The sequence below is a fragment of the Astatotilapia calliptera genome, chromosome 8 (assembly GCF_900246225.1).
Source record: "Astatotilapia calliptera chromosome 8, fAstCal1.2, whole genome shotgun sequence".
Taxonomy (NCBI): domain Eukaryota; kingdom Metazoa; phylum Chordata; class Actinopteri; order Cichliformes; family Cichlidae; genus Astatotilapia; species Astatotilapia calliptera.
Genome location: NC_039309.1, coordinates 10991504 through 11016567, shown reverse-complemented (window position 1 = coordinate 11016567; position 25064 = coordinate 10991504). Strand labels below are relative to the sequence as shown.

Below are 25064 nucleotides of genomic sequence, written 5' to 3'. Positions count from 1 at the left end.
TCTTTGAATCTTTGGGCTGAAGGAGGGACAATACTCGGTGTATAAATGCTCAATCAACAATCATTTATTTCCATACAATTCAACAATAAGAGCATTACAACGTCCGGACGGGAGAGATGCCTGCAGAGGTTCGACAGCATGTCTCAAAATGGTGACGGGTTGCTCAGCTTTTTATAGTCTCTAGTGGCCCCCAGCTAGTCGTAAAAGCCAAAACATCACATTTTTTCTCTGTTACAGCGCCTAAGTTATGACCTCGGCAGTTGTTTCTCTGCTTTCTGTAAGGTGGGGGTGTGGAATGTGGTCTGTCTATCTCCCCTGTCTTTAGACACAGAGTCTCCTGCTTACAACCTTCTCTTCATGATTCAACAATTAAGCATGTCAAGAAAACAGTGTAACACATTCCCAGCAGATCAAGGATACAGAGTGATGCACATTTATCCAATGGACTAATATGTGAATATGTTCTGTTAACTCAAAAGTATAATGAGAACTAAACTACATACAGCTCACACACTCTATTTTAAAGGGTATAATATGATCTACAGCAGTATTCTAATTCAACTACTTTGATTACATATATAATCCCATATGTAATCCTACCTCCATCTGTTACTCCAATAGCACCTTTCCTCACAGTCTTGCTACCCTCATGTATGTTCTAAAAACCATGTCTTCACTCACTAGTATATTTGCATCTCTAACCTTATTCACTTAATCTACTGCACATCCTTTCCAGCTCGATTTCTGCCTCTAGCCAACTAGTACAAGTCCTTTTCAAGACTTTCTTGGCTTGGTTTTTTCTCAATCTTTCCAGAATGTCTGGAATGTGAACAATTTCTAAAACACTTTACTGATAAAATTCTATCTCTCAAATCCTCACTCCCCCCAGTGGTGAGCCTTGCTTTCACTGGAGAATGTGCTTCTACTTTTCATCAGTTTGAGCCAGTGTCACTCTGTACACTTAAGCAAATTGTCAAGCAACTGAAAATTACTAGTTCTGCATATGAACCTCTTCCGTCTCGCATTGTGAAGGACGGCTTTGATGTAATTGGGCCCAGTATTCTATTTTTAATGAACTCATCATTGTCTTCTGGCTATGTTCCCTCTGTTTTTAAACATGCTATAGTGCAACCTGCTCTCAAAAAAAGGTGTCTTGACCATTGTGATTTTGTTAATTATAGGCCGATATCCAAACTTCCATTCCTCTCCAAAATCCTAGAGAAGATAGTTCTCTCGCAACTCCAGGCTTACCTGGATGCGCATTTCAGTCTGGTTTTAAACCACGCCACAGCACCGAAACAGCTTTGCTGAGAGTCCTTAATGATCTTCTCTTAATTACTGATTCAGGGCATTCTGTTGTATTAGTCTTATTGGATTTGTCCTCAGCTTTTGATATGGTTGACCATAATATCTTATTAACGAGGTTAGAACGCACTGTGGGCATTCGGTGTGAAGCCCTTAACTGGTTCAAATCATACCTTTTGAACAGGTCTTTCTCCGTTACCTTGGGTACTTATTCTTCCTCAACTGCATCCTTATGCTGTGGTGTGCCCCAAGGCTCTGTACTTGGCCCAGTGTTATTCTCATTATATATGCTCCCCCTAGGCTTAATCTTTCTCGAGTGCATGAGAGAAGTCAGAGAATGGCTTTCAGGCAATTCCCTTATCCTGAATGATAAGAAAACGGAAATTGTGGTGTTTGGCAACCATATCCCTTGGGGCCTATTAGCTGATACCTTTGGTTCCTTTGCCACTTCTTTCTCTGACTCAGTTAGTGACCTAGGTGTCCTGCTGGATAGCTCTTTCAAATTTAACAAACAAGTGTCCTCAGTAATCAAATCTAGCTTTTACCAACTGCGCCTTATTGCTAAGGCTAAGCACTATGTTCCTCATAAAGATCTTGAAAGGCTCATTCATGCTTTTGTGACTTCTAGATTGGATTACTGTAATTCTCTCTCCTTTGGTCTTCACTCCGCTCTCCTTCACAGACTCCAGCTTGTCCAAAATGCGGCGGCTCGCCTCCTGACTGGCACTAGAAAGCATCACCCCTGTTGTTATTGATTTGCATTGGCTACCCATAAAATATTGCATTGAATTTAAAATATTGTTGCTCACCTTTAAAATTATAAATAATTTAGCCCCTCGTTATCTTGTCGATCTTCTTGGTCTATATGTCCCTGGGCGAGCCCTCAGGTCTTCAGCCCAATTACTCTTGACTCAGCTTAGATCTAGACTTAAATCTAGGGGTGACCGTGCTTTTGCCCTGGTTGCACCTAATCTGTGGAATAACCTTCATCGCTATCTGTGCGTCAGACTCCATTTTATCTTTTAAATCCCGTTTAAAAACTCACTTATTCAACATAGCTTTTCCATCTAGTTAGTGTACTTATTTTATATTTGGTTTAATTTTTATTTATGTACTTTACCTTTTAGCTTTATCTGTTCTTAGTAACTTTGTTCTTATATTCCCTTTTATTGCTGTATAATTAGTGCCCTCAACCTGATGACATATGTGGTACTTTGTAAATAGTCTTTTATTTAATCATGTCTTAATTTACCTGTTTTTATTGTAAAGCACTTTGGTGTACCGCTGGTTTTTTAAACGTGCTATACAAATAAAGTTGTATTGTATTGTATTGTATTGTATCTTTCCATAATACACAAAATCAGTCTTTTTCTTTGTTTTTTTTAGCCAACTCCTACAACAGGATCAAGAGTTGGCATCTTAGGCTCCTGCAGGTACTTATGAAGATCCAATATTATAATGTTATTTTGACACCTAACAACCACCAAAAAAATACAAATCACAAAGTTTCTATAGCTTGGACAAGTACTAGCTGCTATAATGAACGTACATTAGGGTTCCCATTGTTCTTCTAAAATAAGCAAAACCTTCACTAAAATTGATCAAAGCTGAATTAACCTTGTTTTTTTTTATTTAGAAATACATTTATTTGGAATAATTTGCTATACTGAAAGAAACAGGTAACAAAAAAGAAGAAGAAAAAGAAAAGTCAGCATTACATAACTTTTCCAGTCTTTTACTACTACTGTCCCTACTTTTCATATAACATCACTTTCTTTTTAACTGGGCTGTACATATTATATTAAATCAATTTATTAATCAATTAATCACCTTTCGGTGATTAACTTCTTGAAACAACTATGTCTGGAAAAAGTACTATATATTAATATATTATCTAAATAATAGCCTTTTTCAATTGTTTTATTTATCTATTAAAACATAAAATTATTATAACATGCAGTAACTGATGCACATGTAAAAATCATGTGAAAATACAGTCACCGTGTGGACACGATCAGCTCAGAGGCATTAAATGGAAATATCATGTTCTGCTGACTAGGATTCAGATAGAAAATCACTTTAATCTGCTTAGCAGTGTATGTATAAATTCATGGGAAAATACAGCTTACGTAACAAATCCTCTGAGTGATTGTGATAAAAAAATCTGAGTATGTCTCAGCATTTGTCTTTGACTTCTTTTTAATCCACATCAAACGCATTTCATTCAGTCATAATAAATCTGCAGTCCTTAAGAGAAAACACAAAAAGATTAAAAACATTTTCAAGACAAAGTAAATCAAAGCAGGCCAGAAACACACGTACAATCCACAACATCATATTGCAGTACTGCATGATAACTTAATTACACACGATTAATTTTTTTATTTCACAAAGTGACACTAAAATAGAAAATAAACCCTCCATTTAACAAGGAAGAAAGGCATCTCCATTTTCAGGTGACAGCTTGCAATATACATACATTCAAAGTGGATGTGTGCGTCTGAGTTTATATAAGCAGCAAAGTCAAAAAGAGGAATTATAACAAAAGTCCAACACTGAAAGGGAAAACATGTTTACCCCATGAACAAATGTGTTACTTTACCACATAATATATGTACAATTCAATTTTTTTTTAAAGTTTTATTTTAATGTTTTTACTTACATGGTCACAAGAGTCTTCAAAGTGTGAACCAGAATGGTGCATGTATTTTAGAAAATAGTATACTTAGCTTTGTAATTCAACTGTAACACATACATTTAGAGGCACAAACTTAAACTACAAATAAACTTCATGTAGAAATGTATTATGAATGCAGTTCTTGACTTTGATGCTAGTACAGGTAAGCTGCACTTCCTCCTTTGGACTTATCCTCAGACCTCCGTCTCTTTGTTGGCTTTTCCATTGAACTTTTGCACAAAGCTTCATCGCTGGTTGCCTGCAGGCTGTCAAAAGTGCCCTGCCTCGCCCCCTCCTGCAGGTTTTCATCATGCATTCTGTGCATCCTCCACAGATCCACAAACCGGTCCACACAGCTGAACCTGGCCTCTGTGGTGCAGGCATACATGCCAACCGGCACAGCCAGCACCATTGCGCACACAATAACTATAATGTGGATTAACCTTTCTTTCTGCTCCATCTCACTAATGTCACTTCCTGTTACAAACACAATGCACTGACCTTCCCTTGGTGGGTGGTTCTTCAGGGTCACACACACCTCGTATTTGGTGACAGGAAGCAGATTACTGACCGAGTAACTGTTGATGCCCGGGCCAATGTAGATCATTTCCTTCTTTGGTGAATCATATTTGCCAAAGTGGATGGTGAACCAAGTTTCTGCAGGATTTTCAGTTGCTGCGTGCCACTCTAAGGTAATTCCATAAACTGTCTGTTTGGCTATGTGTATTTCAATGTAGGCATTCTCCTCAGATGACAGCATAGGGACAGGCGGGAGGAGAGGAAGGGAGGAATCAGAAGAGGCAATGTTAACTGTAATGTTGACAGAGGAGTTGCCAATGAAATTGTTGGCCGTGCAGGTGTAGAGTCCTCGGTCTGCCAGATGAAGAGAGGGGATCAGGAGCTGGGAAGAGAAGGTCTCCTCATCGATGTTTGTCTGTGATGCTGCAAGGTGAAAACAGCATCAGAGCAAATCACAGGATTTTTTTCATCTGGTAATGACATGCTCAGGTATTCTGATATTATGCAGTAAGTATTGTCTCTTTCAAAACACTGCAGCCTGGGAGTTCACTATATATACTTCGCTAAGTGCTCCAACAGCAGGTTCACAACAATTTAATGGATGGTAGTGATTAAAAAAAAATCTTACCAACAAATCCTCTTATAATCTTCAGACTGTACATCCACTGAATGGTCGGCTCTGGCCTGCCCTTCACTAAGCATGTTAGGGTTGCATTTGCTCCCAGAGGTAAAGTGATGTTGGTTTCTGGGGCAGAGGTCACTGGCCTCATGCATGATTTTAACTGAATCTCGTGGAAAAACTTGTGAGCTTTGAGAGCTGGACCTGAACACATCAGATAAGAGTTCATCAGGATGATGGGAGGGCTGACTGACCTGGTGAACTCCACAAAGCCTTTGAGGCGGCAGTCACACAACCAGGGATTATCATGCAGCCCCAAAACCACATTTGACACCATCCCTTCTTTTGCCCAGGCTTTCTCAGCTATTTGAAAAAGGGGCCAATTAATGAAGACTTCTTTTGCTATGACACTAAGCTGATTGAAGGATAAATCTAAGTAGGTCAGTGCAGGTAAATATCTCAGAGCATGTTCGGGTAGCACATCCAGGTGATTGTGTTTTAGGTCCAAAATCTTGAGTTTTGGTGTATCCTGAAATGCTGTCCATGGTACTGAAGTCAGCTTGTTCCCTTGTAGCCTTAGCTCAGTCAAGTTAGCGAGCCTCTCTAGGCTTTTCATGTTCATCAGAGCGATTTCATTAAAATTTAGCCAGAGGAACTCCAAGGCAGGCACTTTTGAGAAGGATCCTCGAGGTAACTCAGTCAGATGGGATTTTTCAATTCGGATTTTAATGAAATCATGTGGGATGTCCACTGGGATTTCTCCCATGGAGGTTTCCATACATAGTAAAGACCTAAAATGACAGACAAGAAAATTTGTGCTATACAAAGATAATGGTGTAGTACACTTAGCTTAAACGCAAATTTTGGATAGTGTTTATTTGGGCATTTCACACTAGTCATGCTATAAGTAATGTTTATTGTAGCACGTAACTTATTCAAAAGAGGACAGACTCATAGCAAATATACAACCGAGCTTTACAATGTAGCATATTTTTAGTGGCCACTTACCTTCCTAAGATATCATCTGTGCAGGAGCAACCGAACAAACAAGTTGACGATCCAAAAGAGATGAACTGGAATACCAAAGTGATATGCAATGTGACATAAAAGGCGTCCATGATCCTAGACACGCATATGAAATAGGCCTGTCAGGGCAGGACATGCTCATGGGCTGCGTGAAAGAAAGCCCATTACCTTAATCTCCCTTGACGTAACCCTTAAGAGGCCAAATGACATGTGAGACACAGGTGTATTTATAGCAATGGTCCACTTTTTCTAAACACAATGTTAGATCTTTTCAAAAGGACATAAAGAGTTAACATTCACAAGTGTTTTTCAGTCGAGAGCTATGAGTTCGGCTTGATAGTAGTTCTTGTCTCAGATATGACCCCAAAATGCTTCGCATCAGATTAATTTAATTTATTTGTTCCCCACTAAAGCAGCAGCATTGACATGACAGGAGGCCCATCTGTGTTAAGTGGGCCGGAGCCCGTCAGGCTTAGCAACACTGAGAGGGAGGGCTGCACAGAGACAGAGACAGATGTCTGGAGAGGACTGACCTCAATAATCTAAACACTGTTTGTCTCTCAGGTTGATAAAGGCCAAATCAGCATATACCAAAGCGAGTGCGAAAACAAACATCTACACTATAGCTCTGCAGTTTCACATCCTTTAATACCCACGCTTTTTATACATGCGCATTATAATTTAACAGATAAACAGATTAGCCACATGTTCAGCATTTCAGGAAATGTCTTTTACATAAGGCATATCATAATCGTCGTTTATTGCTACAGTTTGCTTGAATGCTGAGTTAATCATACAGAGACTGTACTAGTAGGTAATTTAGATGCTGGAGCACCCATAATCAAAATGATAAAGACTGATCCAATGGAAAATATGAATATTAGTCCAAATTTATGCCATTATATGTATCAACTGTAGTGATTCATATATTAATGCTACAAAAACTGCCTCGGATTTGCCTACAGCTGTATTAATTGATTGTATTTACTTAGTTTAAGCATGTTTTGTAGCAGTTTATAGATACAGGGGATACGTGTGGGTGTTTTTAAGGAAAGTAAAGATGTAGGAAAAAAGTAAGCATAAATCAATATAAAAATATTTATTTTTATACAGTACATTCATACATACACATATATTTTAGGTTACAAATATTTACACATTACAAAATGTACTGTATTTCAGGTTTTTCACCCAACAGTAAACCTGGCACATTCACATCATACTGACATATAAAACAGGCTAAATAAACTATTGTTTCCCTAAATACGTGTAGAATAAAGATTTTCACACAAAGCATAAGTTACATCTTAGGAAAAAACAAAGAAAAGTGAATGTATTGGGTTTAAGAGAGTTTAGGGCATCGAGAGAGTTTTCTCTTATTCTTAAAAGTGCACGATGAATTAAAAAAAGTTATTTCTACACCACTTGTAAATTTACAACTGCGTTACTGTGTATATTTTCCCTTTTTGTTGTTTCCCACCAAATGAATGGTAGCTTTTACTCCCACAAGGCTGTAATTTATTTGAATAGATCCAGTCCTAAAAGAGCTACAAGTGTCCTCTGGATACCCCTTTAAAAAGAGGATCATTTGAATCTTTCTAACAGTGGAGCACGGCGGTGCAAAGTGCATCCTTTGGGAACTGAGGCATATGTTTGGTTTTAACAGAAGTACTCATTAGGTAGCCCTTCAGTCCTGGCTGTGGCCTCTGAGTCAACACTAGATCTCGCTGAGAGCAGCCTGTTGGATTCGTCAGGATTTAGCCTCGTTAGATACTCGCCTTCCATCCCCTTAGCTTTGGTCCCAGGGCCGAGGGTCTCAAACGTGACGTACGAGTCCTGTATTTCTTTGGATTGCTTCCCCAGCAGCTTTTGGCAACGTTTCTTTATTGCCCCACAGCACACAATCAGTGTAAGAGGAACAGCAATCACGCATGCCACCGTTATCACCACCACATTAATGAGCTTCTGAGTGCCACTGGCACTGGCTGCTTCATCGGTTGAGAAGATTACACACTGCTCCTTTTTTGGGATCAGGCCTTTGACGCAAACACAGGCAATGTACTTTGTCTTTGGCACAAGGCCGTCAATTGTGATTCTGTTTCTTCCAGAGCCCACATTGATTCGACGCATGTCTCTCTCACCAAATATAGCATATAGGACGCTAAACTCGGTGGTATTTGTGGCTGTAGGGGCTCGCCAGTTCAGAGAGACAGTATGGTCAGTGTCACCAATCACCTTTACAGAACGCACTATCCTTTTCTCAGGAGCTTGCTGTAACGATGAGGCATTGGCCGATAGGTTACTTAAAGCATCCTGTTGCACGTCCAGTGGCTTCTGTGCATCCGAACCTTTGCCTCGTCCCTGAGAAACACCATCAGAGATGCTGTAGCTCTCAATCTCATACTTCCCAGTCACCCCCTTGCCATTAAGAGGTTCAATGATGGGCTGTGCAGCTGTAGATGTAGGTGGAGGAACGTATCTGGCAATAAGCTTTTCCTGGTATGCCGCTCTGCCAATGCCACCATTTTTCTTCCCCCTTGATCTCTTAGAAGTACCACCACCGCCACCTCCTGCTTCTTCTGACCGAAAGGAATCTGTGATCACCAAGGAGATGACAGCGTCTGCCGTGCCCACAAAGTTGGTCGCCTTGCAAACATATTTCCCAGAATCCCGGTAAGAGACAGCAGGCACGCTCAGAATCGACCAAATGATGCCTTCCTTTGAGATCTCTTGCTGAACTGAAAAAACAAAAAGGTAGAGATCCACAGAGATAAGCAGATTGATAAAAAAAGAATAACTTTAATGTAATTGACACGTGTGCAGAAATAAATCAAATCTAAGCACATCTGGAACAAATGCAACAAAACTCACTGGTGCCGTTCATTTTCTTGCCATCAGCACGGCTCCAGAACAGCTCTGGGATGGGGACTCCAACTGTGCCGCAACGCAGCAGCACGTTGTTGCCCAGTGAGCTCCGAACACGAGCCACAGCCGTATGCACTCGAGGGCCTTGGCACCTCTGCAGCTCTGCTTCAGTGAAAAGAACCCCTGATAGGCTCTCAGGATCAGCGCATCTTAGTCGAGTGTCAATGAGAGCCACGGAGGACGAGGGGGACTTCTGAAACTGAACCAGATCATAGAGTCGACAGTCACACAGCCACGGGTTATCATGAAGACCTGCAGAGGAATGTATGGAAAGACTTTATTAGTGAAAACAATAAATTAAGTTGTTTTACCCAACACTGAGTCGTTTTAAGACCAGACCATTACCTGGGATTGAGTATAAATAAACATAATTAGCCTAACAAGTTGACACACTGCACACACAGTATATTTAGACTAATCCCTAACTGAGCTTTAAAGAAGTAGCTCTCATACAAGGCAGATTACAAAGAAATCTTAATACATTAACATTCAATCCTCACCAAGTATTAGTTTAGAAGAATCAGCGTCCTGGGGTGGCTTCACACTTAGCCACATTGTGAGAATTTCACCAGGAACGGTTGTGAGACTGTTGCTAGACAAGTCCAGGTAGGTTATGTTCTGTATATACATGATGGCTTCTGCAGGCATGCTGGAGATCTTGTTGTTGTGTAAGTCGAGGAGCCTCAGGTTTGGCATGTCTGTCAGAGACTCCCAGGGGAAGGAGGTAAGGGAGTTGCCATCCAGCCTGAGCTCATTAAGGTTGTAAAGACCCCGGAAACTGTCAGGAGTCAGGGAGTTCAGGGAATTGAAAGACATCCAGAGAAACTCCAGACTGTTGAGGTAGTGGAAGGTGCTGCTAGAAATCCGTGTGATTGCCGTCTTCTCAACGCGGAGCTTTGCCGTGTCAGTTGGGAAATTTTGAGGAACCACAGTGATTTCCGGATCATTGCAAAGAACACTCCTGCAAGAAAATAACAATAAAAAAATATGACTACCTCTACAGAACATGTAGCAGTAACAATATTAAAGATACTTTTAAATTCAAGATGAAAGCATATTTTATACGTTAGTTTTAAATAAAAAAATAAGTTTAAAAAGTTCAGTTTATTAAAGAAAAAACGTAGCAGACTATTTTTGAGTTATACGCAAATGGGATTAAGGAACAAATCCAAGTTAATTCCAGCACACGGAGTCACTGAATATAGCAAAGCTATATTCTCACTTTTATGGCAAAGCATAATAATACAATTGTGCTCTGAATTCAATTCACAGAGCTTACCTCGCTTTTGATCCGTCGCTTAGTTTGTGAAAGAAGCAGCTGCACTGGGCAGGACACGGACTGCTCATCAGAGGAAGAAAAACTAAAGCCAAACAAAAAGCTGCAGGAAAATGTCGACTCATTTTGCAAGCTACTGAACACTATGCAACTAAACTATAGTTACAAAGCATGCGCCGCTACTCGGTCTAACGGGACGCGGGATGCATCGTGGTGTTTTGCACGCTCACAGATCCACTCTGCTCCGACTGGTCTGAATCCTGAGATAAAAAGGATAGGCAGGGATTAGAGAAGGACTTGGGTTATTTTCATTCACACGATTAGGCTATTGCTTCCTGGAAGCTGATAGGTTACCGCGTTTTTACTTTCATTCTTAGACATACTTTCCAAGCAATGATTGGATGGACAGTTATGACACAACTACCTGCAATTATAGGACATAAAGAAGTAGCAGGTGGACGAACTACAATCGCTAAATCTACCATACCTGAGTGAGCATTTGCTTCTTTTTTTTCGAGTAAAAGGGGAAATATCTGAACACATTTAAAACGTTATTCTTATCTTATCATTTTTATCCGTCTCTAGGCTTTCTGCTCCACGTAAATTGACCAAGTTTCACCAAAAACAAACAAACTGAATAAATTCTGATATGAAACACAAGACGATAAAAACTCCTCTCGATTAGGTTTAAATGTCCTCAAACCGTCGTTTTTGTTAGAAACTTCATTTACAGACTGTAGTTAAATAGTAGCAGTGAGCGACCACTAGATGGCAGTGGGAAGTCACTGAGTGTAAACAATTGTTAAACACACTGCTTGTCTCCGTCCAGGTAATCAGTGGGTTTGAATACAATTTTAAAACAGTTTTTCTTATGGAGAGAATTTCTAATCTCTGCAAGACTGCATGAATCTACTTCCCCCCAAAAAGAACATTAATAAAAACTTGGATTTCATCATGCTTTGTGATTTTTTTTCTGTGCTATTAACACATGTACATTCATACATCATCATATGCAGGCTATCTGAGTATGACATACTTTGTGGATGACAGATGTATTGTCACAGTCTGAGGGTTTTTTTTTTCACAGGTAAAGAGGTTTAAAGACATGGCTGCTCGGCAGGGTTTTCAAATCCTTTAATCCAGTCATCTCTCAGTCTCTTGATAATACAACTTTGTTCCATTTCTTTCAAGAGGGCTGTCCCAGACAGGAAAACCTCCAACCCCGCATCTGTCCCTATAACATTTCCCCATATGACCCCACATCTTGAATTGGGGTGTAAGGCGCATCTTTTAATAATGCCTTTATAGCAATTAAGATTTATTTACAAGAATAAATGATCTATCAACGGGAAAGTGTTATAATAATGAAAGAAACTGATGCAAAATGACATTTTTCATTTTTAATTACCAAAAATATACATTTTAAATAAATACAATTATTAATTTAAAAAATATTAAGTCAAAATAGAAGCAATTCTCTACATTATGAAAAAAAAAAAACATGTATCGCTTTCACAGGACTCTATGCATAGATTTTTTTTGAAAACAAAAGAATTAAGAAGGCAAGTAGCAGCAAGGGGCTGACAGTCAAACACGGCAGCCTGCACACTAAAGAAATAATAAGACTTCTAAAACAATATCCTTTGGACAGGGAAGGAAAGATATTTGCCAAAATGCACAGTTCATGAAATCCTGTCCTTGACCAGTTCATGAACTCCTCTGTCTACCAAGCAATACAAAGTATTCTACAGTCAAATTTGGGGCCATCTGTCCGACAGCTGAAGCTTGGCTGAAATTGGGTCATGCAGTAGGACAATGATCCCAAGCACACGAGCAAATCTACAACAGAATGAGTGAAAAAGAAAAGAATCAAGATGCTGCAATAGCCCAGTCAAAGTGAAATGCTGTGTTAGGACCTCAAGAAAGCTGTGAAGAAATTAATGTCTGCAGGCCTCAGTGAGCTGAAGCATTGTTTTGAAGAGGGGTGGGATAAAATTCCTCCACAATAACATGAGAGATTCATAAAATCACACAGAAAACTATTACTATTATTGTTTATAATGGTGGTTCTACAAGCTCTTGCTCACTGGGTGTTCTTAGTTTTTCACAGGAGTCCTGTGAAAACTTTTCTTTTCACATGCCTGAAAGTACAATACCTAAAGTAGGTGCTGTATGTAAACATAGTATATTGGCGCCTGTATGTGCACTGGGGTGGGGGCATTTCCATCTGAGCTGTTTATGAGAAAAAGGTAGAAAAAGACCAGTGTCTAGAAAATGGGAGTTATCCCATTTAACTGCTTCTAGTTTTAAATTAGGAAATATATTTTTAAAAATGCTTTCAGTTCCTGGTCATTTGTTCAAATGGAGTTTCAACAATAAAGCCTTTGTGTCATTGCAAAACCAACAGATTATGCTGCAGTAATTAACTATTTGTCAACGGATCAATGTTTAGCCTTTGTAGGGAGTTGTAGCCTTGTGTTTTATGCCACAGTTTCATTTGTGTGTGGCTAAACACGACGAATTCTCTCTGACTGAGATGATGTTAATTAAACAGTTAAATTAAAGAAAGCTACAGTCCTGATCTCTGGCATTATGTTAAGTCTGGCAGTGCAGGTCATAGTGCAGCTGTTGGACTAAAACTTATTCAACCTCAAAACGCTCTTTAGTTACTTCAATGCTCATATTTTAATCCTATTTTCTTCACACTCAGTCCCAGCAGATTAACAGATTGTGCTATTAAATATTTTGAAATTGAGAAACTGGCATTGCTTTATGTTCCTGAATGGCATCACACTGCTCCACCAGCTTCTAACAAACACCTCGCTAGGCCTTTTGTTGGGATTGAGGGCACCACACAAATATTCTGCGATGTGATTCAGATGCTCCAACTTGTCAATTTATCTGTGAAATATTGGCATTTTTACCGCCCCAAATGTTCCAGAGCAGCAGATGCCAGCAGATGACAAGTACACATGTCATAGCTTTTTTGTGTGTGTGGATTGAACACAGAGCTTACAGAAAAGACAATATGGACAGTTTAGAAAAGGGTATTATAAGTCCATTGGGACAATTCATTACTTCATAGTTAATGAGGTTGTGGTAATCTGTGGCAAGCTTAGTGGTGCAATCAGACTCTACCCAAATGTTACATTTTAAAAGGTTTAAGCAGCCACAATAGCCAAAGGTAACTTAGGACAGCTGTGACATGGGATGACAACATGCCATGTCACAGATCCTCAAATCCTCGCAAACTGCCTTCTTGAACATGACAGCAAGTACGTAACAGCAAGTATCCAAATGGCCTCCACACTCACCAGATCTCAATACAATCACAGACCTTTGGGATGTGGTGGAACAGGATGTAATCCCACACGTGCAACCAATAAATCTGCAACAACTATGATGCTATCTTGTCAATATGGACCACAATCTCTTAGGATTTTTTCCAGTACCGTGCTGAATCTATGCCAAAAGGAAATAAAACAGTTCTGAAGGTAAAAGAGGTCTACTTCCTGAAAGTGATGTGTAGGCTGGTCTGGAAAACATTTCGTTCTTACAGCAGAAAGAAAAGAGATAGCCTGATGTAGTCATGAAAGTGAGTACTGGCTCTTGACATTAAGTAACTTACGGTTGTTCCCAAAGTTGCCTGAAAAGCCTCCAATTAATCCAAAACTCAACAGTGACTCCCTGTTAAACCCAGAATTGAATTTAAGATCCTTCTTCTCTTGTTATCGTAACAGAGCACTTGTGATTTTTTGAAAAGAGCTAAAAGTAGAATTGGAGGAAAGCCTTCAGCTTTTAGGCTCCTGTGGAGCCAGCTCCCAGTTTTAACTCAGGAGAAAGACACCTTCTCTACTAGTTTTTTGGAAACCTGGAATGTAAAGGTCTCTTTTTCTAAAGCACTTTGGGTCAACGTCTGTAATTTGAATATGCTATTTACTATAAATAAAATAGACAGGACGGTCAACACAAAAAGTGCAAGTTCGAGGTATATTTTTTTTTCATTTGCAAAAATTTCATAGATCCGCCCACCTCTATTCTCCACTCCCCATGTGTTTATACACCATTATTACATTATATCTGTGCTTCATCTTGTCTTCTTATGCCCACCCCAATCGGTGGGGTGAGCCCTAAAGTGCATTTAAGAGTTGTTAATGTCCAGACTGCCGGTCAAAGTCTGCTTAAGAGTCCAACACTCTTTTAAGTTAAAAGACAACATTTCCCATGTTTCCTTTCTCTTATCGCTTACAAAGCTGTAGGTTGGTTTCGCCACAGAGTGTTCGGCAATAAACTTTCAGAGCCTTTAGATGACAGAATTGCGCAGAATACTCGCAAAGTGTTTGCAACCACTCACTTGCAGAATGTGTGCAGGAAGTCTGCTTGTTAGGACATTCTTCGGGGGATTGTAAAGAGGGCTTTGCTAAGATTAGCGCGTTCGTGCTTTTTCACGTGAAAGCACCTTTATAAGGCCTTATTGTGGCACAGACTGTGGGTGGCTACGCTGCAGGAAAACGACTCGTCTTCTTTGCAAAGTCTAATTTGTGTGCTTCATCATGGCAACATATACGTTACCGGAGGGATTCACAGACTTTGACATGTTTACATTCGGTTCAGCACTCCTTGTTGGCGGTAAGTGAAGCGCGCTGTATGGTTATACAAGAAGGAAGGACCCAGATAACCATGAATAAATTTGGAAGAGCTGTATTTTTAGCGGGATTCCTTGTTTTTGTTTGTTTGGGGGGGGGGGGGGGGGTAATGCTTGGAGATGAGTTAGATGTTAAAAGTTCCAAACCAAAACTACTTAAATTGCATTTTGTTTGTTTGCACACTTTGTGGGCCAAAAAACCAATAAGATCGGCCATGCAGACAAATACAGCTAGAGGTTAAATGTGAAACCAAATAATAGAAACGTAATTTATTCTTTGTTTTCACTTTTAGGGATGCTGGGATTCTTCCTCAATGCCATCAGCATCCTTTCTTTCCTCAGGGTGAGGGAGATGCGCAATCCCAGCAACTTCCTGGTGTTCAACCTTGCTGTAGCTGACCTCAGTTTGAATATTAATGGACTCACTGCAGCCTATGCAAGCTATCTCAGGTAACAAACAGGGCATGCTCTGTTAGAAATGTATTTTCTGGCCTTCTACAGTCACTTTATATCTGAATCTTTCAGCAGAAGTTTTCATATTAAGCTGTCCAGCACAAGCTGACTAAGTCTCGGGGTTTCATAATAAAATCCACAATCTACTTTGTTCACATTTGGCAAGAAAATATGTTGAAAGTGACCAAACAGCCCAAAGTTTATAAAACTTAATGTGCACCGATGTTGTGAGACATTTCCAGCTTGACCTATTAAGAAAGCTGATTTTTCCTTAAAATTATTATGTAAAGTGTTACGCAAGACAGTTGTTTTTGTACAAACTACAGTGGGGGGTTTTAATTAATACATTTATTTAAGTAAAATCAACTTGGTTTTTGCATTTCTCTTCTCATTTTTTGCTTATTGTAAAAATGTCCACGTGTTTAATTGGAATCCAGTTATCAAGCTAACCACTTTTTCAAATTTTAGAATCAATTGTTTAAGTTTAAGTGGGATCATTTGTAAGTACACCTTCATGAACCCAGCAGCCCACTGCACTCGTAGTGTCACAGCTATCATAAAATGAAGTTAAACTTTATTTAGTTTGTGCAGTTGAACATAATGAAACACAAAAACAACAACTTATTATGATACAGATGTGTATACTGACCCATCATATGATATTTCATATGCTTGTTGTCTGCTGCTTTTAATATGTGGCAAAGCATCCATCCATTCACAATTCAAAGACTTCTCCTTCTAGAGAATCGATCCTATTTTAGTGACACGTGCATACAACGATAACCTATTGATGCTTCACCCAAATTCTGCTCAAGGTCAGAGACACATTTGGTGTTACATTGGGACTTTTCCCTTTTCACAACATAAGCTTTATGGATTTTATTTACAGTTTGAATTTAGTGTGCACAAAATGATAAAGAAAACTGCATGAAATACCAAATGAGGTGATAGCTTGACTTTTTGCTTTGCCTCACATGTGCCCTACATGGTGATAATGACGTTATTGTTCATAATTATGGAGGGAGTGATCCTACTGGTTGACTCCCAGTTAGGGCCTTTCTGTCACCACTGTCTTAACATCAGTGATATGGTCACATATATTTATGCCGTTTACTGAATGGCGATGGTTACTGCTGACCATGTAGTCATAACACTCCTCAACTTAAACACTTTTATTTTGTGTTGATCTACATTAATATGTCCTGTATATGACTATTTGTGAAACTTTTTGACTTCTTTCAATTTAAATTCTCATTAGAGAACTCAATGACGAAAAAACTTTTTGTGCTTCACAAATTACAACAACCTATGAATTATGATGGGTTGTGATCAGAATAGCCTCCACATCAATGAGTTTCTGGTTATTTTATTTTATTTTATTGAGCTGTATACCTTTATACCTAAGCACTTTGTTTTTATATATAAGTTTGTGTAACTTTAGGTGCATTTTTCTGCAAGTTGTAGTATGACACATGTTTCTTTGTCTTCTTCAGATACTGGCCATTTGGTCAAGATGGTTGTGCCTATCATGGTTTCCAGGGGATGATATCCATACTGGCATCCATCAGTTTCTTAGCTGCAATCGCTTGGGACAGATATCACCAGTACTGCACCAGTGAGTAAAGGCACTACAAATAGGTGTTCAAAATGTTAGTTAATGCAGTTTTATACACAATTGAAATGAGATATTCAGAGAAAGTCAGTCTTAAAAAAAACTGAAACATGCATATTTTATCTGCCCCTGGGAAATGGTATAACTTTTTATTTATTCATTTTTTGTTTCATGTTGGGCAGGGGATAAGCCGCTTTATAAGCCGCTTTGTAAACCATGTGGAGCAACTCTTAAACGTTTACATTTTATATTTCTTCATGTTTTTGTCAACTGAATCGACTTTATATTTTGTCGGCGATAACCTTGTGATATTTAGTCAACTTAAAATAAAAGCATTTCGATTCCCAAAATAAGACTAAAACTAAGTTATGCTCACGTCAAAAGTTTGTGACTAAAACTAAATCAGATTTTTCTGTTAAAAAATGAACACTGTGTAGGACAGAAGCTTTTCTGGACCACATCTATCACGATCAGCAGCATCATCTGGATTCTCTCCATCTTCTGGTCTGCTGTTCCTCTACTGGGATGGGGCGTCTATGACTTTGAGCCCATGAGGACGTGCTGCACGCTGGACTACACCAAAGGGGACAGGTAAATGTGTAAATATTAAAAGATAATCTTACCATGAACAATAGTTTTCTGTTTTCATACCTGCCAGTTCACATGGAAAACGGGTACATAGACTTTTACAGCTGTTGTTGTTGTTCATGGTTATTTTTCTAACAGGGACTACATCACCTACATGCTAAGTCTGGTGGTGCTCTACCTGATGCTCCCAGCTTTTAACATGTACTCGTGTTATGATTTGATCTACAAGCATTTCAAGAAGATCCATCACCACCGGGTAATACATGCTGCAGTCTTACTAAAAATCATTGTGTATTAGCACATCCAATTGTGCCTTCAAAATATTTTGTTTTGTTAAGTATTGGACAGTCGTACAAAAGAGTCTGATCACTGGCTGTGTAGAAGAAAGCAGCTTAAATGTTATTCTGCTCTAATCAAAGGGGCTCTAATCAAACCACGAGTTTAAGAAGATTAATTTTACGCATAATGAAACACAACCTTTAAACCTGCTGGTGAGTGCTTTTCTTTTTCTTCTTTATTTTATTTAATCTTTAACAGGCTTATTATTTCTCCATTCTTCTATTTGCATGCCACTCTTTATTGTAGTTTTTTCATGCTGAGCATAGAAGTGAGACCGGTTGCAATATTAGGGCCATTGTAGGTAAAAATAGTCATTATTATTATTAAAGCACTCAGGTACAAAAGGATAATAAACTCAGGCAAAAAAGTAATTTCCAAGAATAAGGTTATGAATAAAATAAAATAAAAACAGGGCAATTTACAGAGGAAAAGTCAAGAAAAACATTCTCTGAAAAAATATTCTGTATTTATTTATTTTTTCTGTTAATTTCCAAAATTGTATTATTTTGCTTAAAGTCCACAGACAATGAACTGAAGCAAAGTTGTAAAGAAGAAAATCCTCCAAAAATGTGAGATAATGATTCATTTGTATAGAAAATGAAAATTATGGCTTGATAAAGGCACGGCACTTATCTTAGACAGCAGTCTAAGCAAATAAGCCCAGATTTCCCTCACCCTAGCCACTTCCTCCTGCCCATCTAGGGGTATTAAGCCCAGAAAACCTCACCTAGGAGGTGTCCGGGAGGCATCCTAGTCTGCCCAAACCACCTCAACCGGCTCCCTTTGATGTGGAGGTGCTGCGGCTCTATTCCAAATCCCTGTTGAATGATCAAGCTCCTCACCAACCCTGAGAGAAAGCTCAGATGGCAGCCCTGGCATTGTCCAACACTAATCAGAATTAAGTCCGACTTACACTTGGTCAGCATTCTGGTGGAGTGCTGGAGAGGGTTTCACCAAGGGACTCTAAGAAGGCTGGGCCCTCTGAACTGTCATTTGGCATATAGGCACAAACAACGGTCTGGATCTAATCTAAACCCCAAAACACAGGCAGCAAAAAACAGGGATACAAGTATAAAAAACAACATTAAGCCTGACCATAGCTTCTCACCGAAACTCCAGAATGGAACAGAGTCAAACCCCTCAGTGAGAAGGAAACTGGTTCCATACCCCAAATTGTACGTTGAGTGAGTCAGACTATATCTATATCAGCTTGGACTCGTCCCTCATAAGTGAGGTGATATTGAATCTACCACAAACCAGTTTTGGAAGCCAGGGATCAGAGTACCAGGACCTCTGCTCTGACTGCCAGTCAATCCACTAAGCACTGAACACCTCCTGTGGGCCCCTCCTGTGGGTGGTCAACAGGAGGATGGACCTATGTTGCTTTTTCAAGCTGACACCAGCTGGGCCCCATTGTCTTAAGGCCTGGCCATCAGACAATTGTCCTCGAGACTGTACCCCAGGCCTGGCTCCAGGGTAAGACCCCAGTAACCCTATCCCAGGCAGAGAGCACTGGACCCCTGGATTGTTACGCTGCATAGGTTATGTGTACCACTATTTTGTCATAGGTAAGGAGTCAGACAATCTGCCATGGCAGACCTTACCAGAGCAAATTGCCCCAACCACATAGCTCCTAGATCAATGGGAAACATAAACCCCTCCACCGTGATAAGGTGGCGATTCATGCAGGGGATCTCAAAAAGATGGCAATCTGAAAAGCAACCCATGTAAGGCTCTGAGTTGGTTTCCATCCTATTCAAGTGTGATCTGTTGTCTATTAATTATTCATCCAGCAGTTATGCCACATTCTAACCTTGTGTTGACCACATACTTTTGGTCACGAAACCACTGAAGTGCATCTCTACTTCATCTCTTGTTTCAGCAACTACACACAAGCTTGATAAGATCATTATCACTATCATTATTAGACTAATTGTGACACACTCTTTCTGTTTTTGAAGCCTTGTTGTATGTAACACAATGGATTTTATTTTACAGTTTAACACCAGTTTGCCTGTGAGGGTACTGCTGATGTGCTGGGGCCCATATGTCATCATGTGTGTCTATGCCTGCTTTGACAATGTGAAGCTCATCTCTCCAAAGCTAAGAATGGTATGTATTTATTTTGTTTTTTGCAACCTAACACTATGTGAAAATGAAACAGTTAAACACCTCTTTCTTCTTCTTATTGTTGACTTTTAGTTTAACAGTTTCTTAGTTGCAGTTTCAGTCATCATTCTTGTGACTTATTCCACAAGCAAGACAATGAAAGGAGTCAATCATTTTAATGTCACACTTGCCATAGTATGTGAGACAACTTAAACCTTTGCTTTTTTGTGTGCCTTTTCCCTTGTAGATGCTTCCAGTTATTGCAAAGACAAATCCTATATTTAACGCTCTCCTCTACTCATTTGGAAATGAGTTCTACCGAGGGGGAGTTTGGAATTTCCTCACTGGACAGAAGATTGTTGAACCAGATATTAAGAAGTCAAAGTAAAAGAAAACCCAGTAAAATCGGGCAAAAATCCAAGATCATCAACTGCTTTCATGATAGGTTCCTCATTCAAACGTAGTAGGATGTTTTGAAATAAACATTGCCAGGTCAGAGATGTACAGTTGTGTTATTTTCATATTTCATATTTGTACAGTACATGACATTACAGGACGGTCTGTTTGCTTGGAGCCACCATACCTCATGTTGGACTTAGCTCAATCAACAAAAAAACATGCTGCAGGTAATCTGACCATTTTAAATGTTCATGCATTCTTTCTTTCAGCAGCTTGACTTTAACCTGCACTGCTCAAGCATCCACATGAATCCAGTGACAATAAACACAGATGTTGCTCCTCTTCTGCTGTTTGCGCTTTCTATTTTAATCCGATTAATGGAGATGCTTGTAAGCAAGAAGCCTAATTGCTGCAAGCAGAAATGTGCCTTTTATCACATGTCAGTGTCAAATCTAAAGTATTTTAATAAGCAGATTATTTAATAGTGGTTTTGTTTTGTAGACAGCTAAATAATACAGCCCCTCTGTACAGTGAGGAAATATTTACTGTGTTAAGCCCGTTGCGCAATTAAGCTCCTTCTTAGGCGACGTGGACTTAATCTCATTTCAGGTACTTGTCTAAATTAGGAAATGCATACACTAAACTACACAGAGTTTGGTAGCGTTTTGTCTTCATTTCATATTAACTTACACTGAGCTAAATTTGATGACATATTCAGTTATATTTAAACATATTTAACAATTTTGTTTTTACTTTTCAGTGCGCCGAATAGTTCTAAAACAAATGCTGTAGTTTTTTTAGTAAATAGGCAAACGTTTGCATTTTCTGTCTGCATGCACATGAATAGATGCTTCAGAGCAGGAACACAGTTACCCTTAAGCTATATTGGCTTAGCAATTTCATAATACCAGCAATGAAATGTCTTTGTGGGTTGAGTTACTAAGCCACGTATATTCCAAAGATCACCACAGAAGGGGCACATACTGTAGAGCAGGGCTGTCAAACATAAGGCCTGGGGGCCAGATTTGGCTCATGGAGGACTCTATTCCGGCCCACTTGATGACTTTGGAAAATGTGAAGGAGGGCATAGATTTTGGATTTTTAACTGTTTTACAGTTTTTCCTACTAATAAGGAACCTCCTTTACTGTCATTCATACTACATCAAAGTAATTAAGTAATAGATAAACAATAACAAAACACAAAAAAACGGTTTTATCGCAATCTACTAAAGAAATTTATGTTAAGCTTTAGAGTAAATTTAGATTTAGCTTTTTCTGTCATTTTAGACATGCTCACAGATGTCAGCATTTCTTTATTGTGTAGAAAAACTTGAGTTGTACTGCTGAAATTGCACTTCTTTTTCTTGGATTAAATTGGATTAAATGTCTATATAAACTTCTTTACACTGACAAATAGAGGGGTTTCCCTGCTTCGGCCCACTTCAATTCAATTCAATTTTATTTATATAACGCCAAATCACAACAAAAGTCGCCTCAAGGCGCTTCAGATCAAAGTGGGCTATATGTGGCCCATGATGTAAAAAGAGTTTGCCATTTCTGCTGTAGAAGAAACAACTCCAGCTCTGATGCTAAATGTATCCACAGCAGAAATAATCCACTGTGAGACGATCCTTGTCACACTAACCTCCGAGGTGTGACGTTGTTGCCCGCAGGCTGGTCGTAAGGGGATTAAATTCTCTCACCATCAATGGCAGCCTTCTTTAAGGAAGAAGGACTCAGCCTAATGAGCAACAGTGAAGCAGTCCTGAAATTAGACTGTTGGCTGCTTAAATTAGAATGATGAACCCCTGCATTTAAATGTTGAATTGCATGAAGTCATAGCCCTGATCATTTTTACCCCAGTAAGGCATCTCTTAAAGTTGCTATTTGAACGCTTTTGTTTTTAATAGTGCAGACAGACAGAAGACTCGAGTCAACTCAGAACTAATGTACAGTATGAACAGTGACAATACCTGCAAATTAAATGATATTCCCATTTGCTTCAGCTGCACTTTCAGTAGCATGCCTAACCAAAATAAAAGGCTGAACATTGTGCTAAGTTAGCAATGTCTTTGTGAGTTTGTATTTTTTTCTGTATCTTTTCTTGAATGTAAAAATGTGACAAGTGGGGATAAAAGTAAGTTGAAAAGCTTGAGCAGGGGGAAAAAAAAATGCATCGCCTAATCAGAAGCTGCCTCGGGAATGCTGTTATGCAGCCTGCTCATTAGCATCGGATTTCCTTCCAGTATATGAGCAAGCTCTGCTCATTAGGAGGAGTTAAATATTTGGCACAATCATGTCCTTCCTCCAACGTCTCCTGCTGCGATCAGGACTTTTCTTGAGAAAGATTAAAGAACTAAAAGATCAGCATCAAGTTCTTAGAAACAGTTGGCTGATTGTGTGTGTGTGGTCTAGTGATCTAATTTGGTCAGAGCTGTAGATAGACACTGTGGTAATAGCAGAAAGTTCACAGGAAGAAAGTAGAACCTGTCACAGACAGATAAAGCCTGACTGAGCCTTCCCCCAAAACAAATAAGCGATTACAACCCTTTTCATCCAATAGAAACGTTAAGATTTGGGATCCACCCACCAGGCAAGCTGAAGGTTAATAGAAAATAGAGGCGTGCTAAATTTATTACTCTTCACAGACAATGTTAGAAAACAGAATGATGCCTGTCCTTATTTGGCAGCTTTCTCTAATATAAGGATGAGGATAATAATAACTTCAATTAAAATAAATAAATAAATAAATAAATAAATAAATAAATACATCCCTAGAAAATAAAAGTCCAAGATGTTTAAAGAAGAGCCTTAAAAATCTACTGTGTGCCATTTATATTTGGCTGGAAAAATAAATTAGGTCACTAAAATACAGAGGATATCACTGCTTTAACATTATCTTCAGTTCTAAAAAACACTTATTGACCTACCACGTCAACACCAATCAATTGTAGGCTTGTTTAATGAAAAAGCGTCATAACTTCCAGTGTTGTAATCACTTGTGAAGATTGTTCTTTTGCATGCTTCAAAAGAACCTCAGTTTGTTACATGCCCTCCCCTACTCTTCTATCCTAGTTTAAATTGGCACAATAGTGTTTAATTCCGAAACAGCAAGCCGATATAATGGAAGTGTATCATTCCAAAAGCATTTATTTGTGCAGCTGAATTAAATTGGTGAAAACATTTTGAAGAATTTTGGTCGAAGAACACTCGCTTTGCTAAACGGCCCTAAAATATCTAAAAACAGGAAAAGTGAGTGATGCAAAAATCATCTTTGAAGTTTAGCCACAAGGGGCGGCTGAGTGAAAACACTATTTGTAAAACCTCCAGAGACACTATATGGACCTAGCTGGTGAAGTCCTGCATGTTTACAGCATTAATACTGAGCATGTGTTTACTCATGTAAGAGACAAAGGTGAAAGCTGCCTATCAAAGAAGAAAGCCAAAGGGCAACTAAACCCTCCATTAAATATTACACACTACAGTCCAGAGGTCAGATCATATCAGTGGAAGGAAGCACGTTAGATGGTAAAACCCAAGCTCTGATGCTTGGCTTAGTGTTACATAATACTATCTGTTCATAATAGTTTCTCGGTCACAAGTGTTATCATAAATTTTGATGCCATTAGACCACGAACTGTGTCAAAGATGTGACATATCTGAAGTGGATTTTTCATGCAATGATTTTTAAAGAATTAGATCACGCCTGTGTCACTAGGCATCTAGAAAACCTTGCCCCTAGTCTCATCCATTAAGCCTCTCTGTTGTACTGTCTTCACGTCAGAGGCCGAGTCATCATCCATAATTCAGCTCTGAGGATTAGGCTGAAACTCTTGACTCTGCCAAGTTATGCATGAATGATGTATAAGGCAATAATATTATACATTTTTTTAAGTGTTTATGTAATATGTATGTTTATCTCTCTCTCTCTGTGTGTGTGTGTGTGTGTGTGTGTGTGTGTGTGTGTGTGTGTGTGTGTGTGTGTGTGTGTGTGTGTGTGTGTGTGTGTGTGTGTGTGTGTGTGTGTGTGTGTGTGTGTGTACCTACACATATACATATATGTATATAAATCACTTAGGCACCGTCACTTACATAAAGCACATGCTGCTTAATCTTTATATCTTTTTTTTTTTTATCTTTTTATCTTCAATATTTAATATTTAATCAAACTCATGTGCATACATATATATTCATACACTTTCCTGTGCAAAACTCCTGAGCCACCTCTCCCATCTCCTTATTCCGTGTTTCCAAGGGATAGAGCAGAATTATTTTTAAAGGAATGACCAAGAACTATTTGAGCCTAATTATTATTCTTATTATTACTACTATTGTTGTTGTTGTATTAGCAAATTTTAATTTAATAAATTTAAATGTTATTCTTTTTTTTTACCCAGATTGCTGTACTTCAATTAATATTAGTTTTCTAGTACCAACGAAGAGGTGCCAGTCTTGTAGTCTGTCCTTGAGCATGCGCTACCCTGTGATTTTAATCATTTGTAGGTCGTTATCGCCCTCTACTGACAAACAGAAAGAAGTCTTGTTAAAATGCATATATTAGAATCACACACT

At 38.9% G+C, this 25064-nt stretch overlaps 3 protein-coding genes across 3 annotated transcripts; 1 reads left to right on the top strand and 2 right to left on the bottom strand.

Moving 5' to 3' along the window:
* Positions 1–3486: 3486 nt before the first annotated feature.
* Positions 3487–6552, bottom strand: LOC113027862 (leucine-rich repeat, immunoglobulin-like domain and transmembrane domain-containing protein 2). Its single transcript, XM_026177686.1, has 3 exons — positions 6129–6552; positions 5130–5911; positions 3487–4924 (listed from the first exon to the last, which is right to left on the bottom strand). Exons 1-3 carry the CDS (start codon positions 6236–6238, stop codon positions 4137–4139), a joined length of 1680 nt encoding a protein of 559 aa, XP_026033471.1. The 5' UTR covers positions 6239–6552; the 3' UTR covers positions 3487–4136.
* Positions 6553–7256: 704 nt separating this feature from the next.
* On the bottom strand, positions 7257–10807 carry lrit1b (leucine-rich repeat, immunoglobulin-like and transmembrane domains 1b). Its single transcript, XM_026178639.1, has 4 exons — positions 10351–10807; positions 9572–10032; positions 9018–9323; positions 7257–8884 (listed from the first exon to the last, which is right to left on the bottom strand). Exons 1-4 carry the CDS (start codon positions 10470–10472, stop codon positions 7806–7808), a joined length of 1968 nt encoding a protein of 655 aa, XP_026034424.1. The 5' UTR covers positions 10473–10807; the 3' UTR covers positions 7257–7805.
* A 3770-nt stretch (positions 10808–14577) lies between these two features.
* Positions 14578–20835, top strand: rgrb (retinal G protein coupled receptor b). Its single transcript, XM_026178473.1, has 7 exons — positions 14578–14976; positions 15286–15442; positions 16939–17060; positions 17495–17648; positions 17784–17901; positions 19983–20096; positions 20341–20835. The coding sequence occupies exons 1-7, from the start codon at positions 14901–14903 to the stop codon at positions 20479–20481; spliced, it is 882 nt and encodes a 293-aa protein (XP_026034258.1). The 5' UTR covers positions 14578–14900; the 3' UTR covers positions 20482–20835.
* The last annotated feature ends 4229 nt before the right edge of the window (positions 20836–25064 follow it).

Bases quoted from the DNA above. Each gene is read 5' to 3' on its own strand.
- LOC113027862 (XM_026177686.1), bottom strand. From the start codon at position 6,238: ATGGACGCCTTTTATGTCACATTGCATATCACTTTGGTATTCCAGTTC. The intron at 5,912-6,128 runs GTAAGTGGCCAC...CTGTCATTTTAG, and splicing joins ACAGATGATATCTTAGGAAG to GTCTTTACTATGTATGGAAA. The intron at 4,925-5,129 runs GTAAGATTTTTT...TTCACCTTGCAG, and splicing joins GATTATAAGAGGATTTGTTG to CATCACAGACAAACATCGAT.
- lrit1b (XM_026178639.1), bottom strand. From the start codon at position 10,472: ATGAGTCGACATTTTCCTGCAGCTTTTTGTTTGGCTTTAGTTTTTCTT. The intron at 10,033-10,350 runs GTAAGCTCTGTG...ATTTTCTTGCAG, and splicing joins AGCGACGGATCAAAAGCGAG to GAGTGTTCTTTGCAATGATC. The intron at 8,885-9,017 runs GTGAGTTTTGTT...TTGTTTTTTCAG, and splicing joins CAAGAAAATGAACGGCACCA to TTCAGCAAGAGATCTCAAAG.
- rgrb (XM_026178473.1), top strand. From the start codon at position 14,901: ATGGCAACATATACGTTACCGGAGGGATTCACAGACTTTGACATGTTT. The intron at 14,977-15,285 runs GTAAGTGAAGCG...TTTCACTTTTAG, and splicing joins TTCAGCACTCCTTGTTGGCG to GGATGCTGGGATTCTTCCTC. The intron at 17,061-17,494 runs GTGAGTAAAGGC...AACACTGTGTAG, and splicing joins ATATCACCAGTACTGCACCA to GACAGAAGCTTTTCTGGACC.